General features: G+C 42.2%; 1 protein-coding gene across 1 annotated transcript; it reads left to right on the forward strand.

Annotated features, from left to right (window-relative positions):
• Positions 1-3327: 3327 nt before the first annotated feature.
• LOC120616668 (olfactory receptor 56-like) lies at positions 3328-6026 on the forward strand. The gene is made up of 2 exons (XM_039880330.1): positions 3328-4252; positions 5989-6026. The coding sequence occupies exons 1-2, from the start codon at positions 3328-3330 to the stop codon at positions 6024-6026; spliced, it is 963 nt and encodes a 320-aa protein (XP_039736264.1).
• Positions 6027-6698: the final 672 nt, after the last annotated feature.

Genomic DNA, 6698 nt, shown 5'->3' on the forward strand with positions numbered 1-6698 from the left:
CCTTTCAACTTGAAGATTCTGATTTCCAATGCACTTAAAAAAAAAAAAGTCCCTTCACCTTTATGTTTGTCCTGCCACCACTTTGTCACCAGCATAACAAGCAATGAAGGTTGAGGACATCATAATAGCTGCCACTGTGTACTAGGCACTTACTATACGCCAGGCACCAGAGTAGGGGCTTACACATATATTATCTTATTTTATCCTCATAGCTGCCATAGATGATGATACCGGGGCTTGGAATGGTTAAGGAATCTGCCCAAGGTCACATGGCTGGTGGCCATCACCTGCTTGGACCATCACAGCTGCTTCCTAGCCATTTTTTTTCCTACCCTGCCCACTTCACACAGGTGGCCCTTCTCTGCCTGTGCCTTGTGCCATCCATGCCGATGTCTTTCTCCTGATCCTTCTCTCTGGCATCAGAGTGCTCCTTTCTCACTATGTCTCTGTCCTATTATTTATTGCATTGTGTCTTTGTTTTCTTATTTTCCATCTCTTTGGGGGAAATAACAGCTCTGATAATCTGAGATTTTTCCTCTTTATTTTTCTCCATCTTATCGCACTTCTTTATCTTCACTTCTTTTCCTGGACATTTTCCCTCTACCCCTTTTGTCTGTAACCTTCCTCTCTTGGTCTATTATCAAAGTTTCTCCTCATTCCTCTCCTTTCTGGTCTCTCACTCTCTTTCTCTTATGACTCCTTGCATTTTGTGCTGTCACTCTATGAGAGGGGCTATCATTTTCTGGGAGGGGCTTCTCAATGTGCTCTTACATGCTGTGACTGCAGCGTCTGTGGCCAGATGGCTTTGGCAACAAAGAGATCACCCACAACACCCAGAGGTGACAGAGAATAATATCCAATCGATGTTACTTTTCTCTAAAAAATACATCAAAATGTGAATTTCTTTTACTTTTTCAAAATTTTCTAAATTGTTGCTTGTTTTATGTATTTAAGAATGTTATGCTACAAAGCAAGCTTAAAGTAAAAGGTTCTTCCAGAAACATCAGTTATCGGTTCACGACAATCTGCACTTAATTTCAAGGAATACGTGAACACGTTCTTGTTGTCAAAATTTCAAATATTACAGGTCAAACTAGAGTCCCTCTTTGACCAGAATCCCTAGCCAATCCTAACCCTTTCTCCACAGACAAAACCACTGCTACCAGGCTCTGGGGCCCTCAGTATTTCATGTGCACTTACGTCTCCTATTCTTGCCTCCCCACTTAATATTACCAAACTTTACTCTAACTTGATGGGTAAAAAGTTACTAGTGAAATTTCTCTAGTTACTAGTGAAATTAACCATCTTATAATGTTTATTAGGATTTTATCTTCTGAGAATTACTGCTCATTTTATTCATCACTTTTCTTATTGATTTGTGAGTATTCTTTACATATTTTAAATATGAAAAATGATAATGATCCTTTTTGAGTACTAGGCATTTTTAAATGTTATATTATGAATTTTTATTACTATACATGATATATACATATCATGTTCATTTTTTGTGCCTTATTTAATGAGATCATTCCTACTCCAAGGACATAAACACATTCTCCTATATTTTCTTCCAATAATGTTATGAGTTTCTCCATTTGGTTTTTCAATCTGCCAGGAATTTTTTATGTTTGTGAAACGATTTTTTTTCTAAACAAATGAGCAATTGTCCCAATGTTTTCTCAGAGATCAAAAATTTTAGTGTTTAAATCACATTATAAATTTTCATCCTCATACGGGTGTGATTCTGGATGTATTCTGTTGTCTTGGTCAGTTCCTTCTTCCTTCACCAACACCGGACCCTTTATATTTTGATAACTAATGAGTCAGTTTTATTTTTTCTCTGAACTGTTGTCCATTGTTTAAATTGTTTAACTTTTTCAAAATTATTTTGGCTATTCGTTCAGCAAATATTTACAAGTACCTACAACATGCTATGCATGCATGTTGATTCTCACTTGGTCAGTTTCCATGGCAAAGCCAATCGGGTATCACATCGACATTATGTTTATGTATTTTTAAAATGTATGTTATTACCTCACAAAGAGTAAATTTCAAGAGGCACAAAATCATTAACACTCTCCTCTATACCCTAGATCTCAGCAATCTGAGTCTTCTGATTCTTTCCTCTGAGTCACTGATTCTTCATGTCTTCTTTTATGTCTTTCAGATATTCTATTATTGTTAGCATTAGGGTTCTTTTCCAGGAACTTTACAGGTTTTGTAGCAATTGTGAATAAGATAGACTGATTTTTTTTCTATTACTTTTACTAATTGGTTAGCGATATTATATGAGAAAGCTACCAGTTTGGGTAATGATATGTATATTGAATGACTTTGCTTTAAAAATTAAATTACATTGCTACATTCCTTAGAGGAAATGTGTAAAATACAAAGAAATTGGGAAGACATAATTTTTAATCCACTACCTAGAAGAAAGCACACTTAATATCAGTCTATAAAATACATAAATATATAAATTCTTGCTCAATATCTTTTAAAACATCATAAATATCTTATTAACCACATGTTATTTTATCATGTGATTATGCCATAACTTTCTTAGTTTTTCCTTTGCGTTGGGCATTTAGTTTCTCATTTACTAAGTTTCTTAGGAAATACTTAAAGCACATCTGAAAAGAACAAAATTAATAAACTTCTCTCTGTCTGTTTCCCAACTTCTGAAATGGGGATAATGATCCATCTTTCAGGGCAGTTATGAGAAGTAAATGTGAGGATGTGACAGAGTGCTCATCGTGGTGCCTGGCACGTGAGAAATGCTCAAGCAGTGTCAGCTGTTATCACTTCTAAACTACTAGGCATCGCTTGTTATAACCTTCAATTTTACCATCACCATATAAGATGGTATTGTTATCCCAATTCAAGATAAGAAAATGGAGTTTCTGAAAGGTCATCTAGGTACCCAGTTCACACAGTCGGTAAATGTCTTTGCTGCTTTAGTACTTTTTTCTGAAAAAGCTGGTCCTCAGGTGAGGCTGACCCAGAACTTGGTAGAGAAGCGACTATGAGGCCCGGAGTCTAGCTCCTGGCAGATGCAGAGCAGTGTCCACTTTAGCAGTCAATGCTTCAAGTTTGCTTTTCAACAACGTGCATACAGTCCTAGAAGTTAAAGCAACAACAAGAACAGTTTGCATCTTTGTTACAGATTATTTATGTAAAAGATGCCAGGCCTTTTTACTCTAAACCAATGATCATTTAAAGAGGGCAACACATTTGGTAAAATCATAATATCCTCATTACCATGGCACTAAACACAACCCTCCTGCTTCCAGATCCCACTGCCCTCTGGCACATCCCTCTGCAGGAACAATGGCCTGGGCAGGAAACCAGACTCTCATCTCTCACTTTGTCCTCCTGGGCCTCTTCACGCACACGCCCCTGCACCTCCTCCTCTTCTCCATCATTATGGTCATGTTTCTGGTGGCTCTTTCTGGCAACGGGCTCACGATCCTTGTCATCAATGTGGACTCCCGCCTGCACAGCCCCATGTACTTCTTCCTCAGCTGGCTGTCACTCATGGACCTCATGCTCATCTCCACCATCGTGCCAAGGATGGCCACCGACTTCCTGCTGGGCCATGGCTCTATCTCCTTCACAGGCTGTGGGCTCCAGATCCTTTTCTTTCTCACCCTCCTGGGGGATGAGTGCTTCCTGCTGGCCTTCATGGCCTATGACCGCTATGTGGCCATCAGCAACCCACTGAGGTATTCATTGGTCATGAACCGCAGTGTCTGCTGGCTCATGGTGGGAGGGTCCTGGCTCTTTGGCCTGGTGGATGGGCTGATCCAGGCTGTCTTCACCTTGAGTTTCCCCTACTGTGGCTCCCAGGAGATCGACCACTTTTTCTGTGATATCCCTGCTGTGCTCAAGCTGGCCTGTGCTGACACTTCCCTCTATGAGACAATGATATATGTCTGCTGTGTCCTCATGCTTCTCCTGCCCTTCTCTGTCATCTCCACCTCCTACCTGCAGATCCTGGTGGCTGTACTTCGTATGCACTCTGCCGAAGGTCGGCGAAAGGCCTTTGCTACCTGCTCCTCCCACATGGCCGTGGTCACTCTCTTCTTTGGGGCTGCCATGATCACCTACATGCAGCCCCAGATCTACCACTCCTCCAAGCAGGACAAGGTGGTCTCTGCCTTCTATACCATGATCACCCCTATGCTCAACCCGCTTATCTACAGCCTGAGGAACAAGGAAGTGACTGGGGCTCTCAGGAAACTCATGGGGAGGTGTCCCCGTAGTGGGGAGCAAGGCTAATGTGGGCCTGCAGATGTGGGCTCCAGATGTGGGCTCCAGAGTTAGAAACCTGGATTAGCCAAATGTGTGCTTTGATTAGAGAAGAAACATATGTGCCCTACTGAAAATAAGTCATTCTCTGACCAGAGTTAATCACATTAGTAAATCAATCTGTCATGTCCATGCTGAGTGTGGGCAATGTGGAAGGAAGGCTGAGTGTTTGAGCTTACAAAATATTTAAGATACACAGCCTGTATCCCACAGCTGCTGGGAGAGTCGGTGACAGGTCTCAGCTGTGACCCTCTCTCAGAATTGTCCATGACTGAGATATGCAATTTGCCTGAGGTCCTGCTTTGCCTTGAGGGGATGCCTGAATCCCACGACTGGTCAATGGATGGTATAAAGTTCTGGCCACCTTGCCTCAGTTTCCTTGAAGGGCCATCCCAGTTTCAGGGCTCCTCGCAGGATCATCTGAGGCATACAGGCAATTTCTCCGAGTCTAATTTTGCTTCCTTAATTCCCTTTCCCCACCATAGTTTAATTCTGAGAGCACTGTCCAATAAACCTCCTGCATGCACAGCCTGTCTTAGTCTGCTTTCAGGAAACCTGATCTATGACACACAGAAACTCAGGAATGATGGTAAGTTAAAGTAGACTTCACTAAATATGGTCATATATATGTACTCAGGGTAAGGTGTGGACCCCAAGAAGGGCCCTAATGCATGGGTGATGTCAGGGAGAGATCAGAAAAGGCATCATGGAGACGCCTAAGACAGGTTTAATGAAGGAGTTGCATTCAAATGTCCACAGGTCAAGATAGTAGGTATGAGGGGAGCTAGTTGATGGGGACAATAGTGGATGGAACACTGACTCCTCAACTCAAGTCACTGCTCTTCTCCACACAGGATAGGTGAGCACTGAGTTGGGAAGGAGATTAAGAAAAAGTTGGGTATAGGCTGGAGGAGCAACCATGAACAGGTCCTGGAAACCCAGGCAGCACTAAGTCCTGGGCAGGGCGAAGGAGAGGAGTGGGACGTGTGCACTGCAGAATCCCAGACATCAGAACAAGGGCATCAACGTGTGTTCAACCTCTCTGTGATGGCCACTAAGATGACCCTAAGGTCCCCACCTCCATTTCGATCCCAGGGACAGCCCCAGGAAACCCCCCTCTCTGGAGTTGTCTCAAGAGCTTTGAGTTCTGAGAATTTCTTGCTCCTGTGAGTTTTATTGTCCTCCATCTCAACCTTGACCAGAGTGGGAAGTACTGAAAAGTGGAGAAAGCTGAATGGAAGAGTGTTCTCACGCTACACACTGCTCTGGCCCGGCTGTGAGTAGGTTCTGCAAGGGAGAAAGAGACACATGGGAAGAGTTAGGTGGGACCTAGCAAAAACCCTTCCACTGTTTCTGCCTTCCCTGTATTTCCACTCAAGGAAGCAAATAACAAAATAACAAGATAAAACTGATAGAATCATTCATTCTCAGGACTTGGTTTAAATAGAAAAAGCTGAAGTGTGATGATAATTTGAATGGCCTACATTCGAGAGAAGAAAATGTTACAGATGTGAACTTAATATCAAACTTATAGACATTACCTCCTAGCTGCCTTTTGGAGAGCTTAGTGGTGCTTTGAAGGCCAGGACTGGGAGATACAGGAAGACACCACACTTAGTTGGGTAGGTACCACAGGATCCCTAAGTGTGCCTGTAGTCTTTTCCAGGGAGCTTAGAAAAGGCTTTAACTCAGGCCAGCCAAAGCTACATGGAGCATAGTTAGTTATAGGTTCAGCCTACGCTTGAAAATCAAGGAGATTTTTGCTCCAGCTGGCCAGGTTTGCATGTCTCTCATTTCTCTTTTCTCACCCAATGTTTCATCAGAAAGTTGCACTCCCTTAACATATCACTAAAGCTGTCACATCCCAAGCAGAAGAGTTATCACTCTTGATGAATCCTGAGTGGTGTTTTTGCAATAACGAGACAGGTAAGGTTTGTATTTATCATAGAAGACCATATGTAATTGTGAATTTGTTTGGGTATTCATAAACCTTTACACCAAAAGGGTTCCTTCTGTTGTGGCATCTGCGACATGGAGTGATGGGCAAAGCCAAGTCTTTTCCCTTTGCCACTCTCACTGTCCTGAATCTCTCCAGGCCACAGCCAACTTCTGCTACAGTCTGAGGGTTGGCAGTGCGGGCTGGGCAGAAAGAGAATCAGAGAGGATACTCAGAGAGAGAGGTGTCTGGTCTCAGTGTTTGACTCTAGTAGAAAAGGAAGAGTAGAAATGCCCATGGTGGGGATGGTATGGAATTGAATGATGATTTTTTTTTTCAATTATAGTTGACATACAATATTGTATTAGTTTCAAATGTACAACACAGTGATTAGACATTTATATAACTTACGAAGTGATCATTCTGATAAATTCAGTACTCATCTGACACCATA

The sequence above is a fragment of the Pteropus medius genome, unplaced genomic scaffold (assembly GCF_902729225.1).
Source record: "Pteropus medius unplaced genomic scaffold, Ma_sr-lr_union100, whole genome shotgun sequence".
Lineage (NCBI taxonomy): Eukaryota > Metazoa > Chordata > Mammalia > Chiroptera > Pteropodidae > Pteropus > Pteropus medius.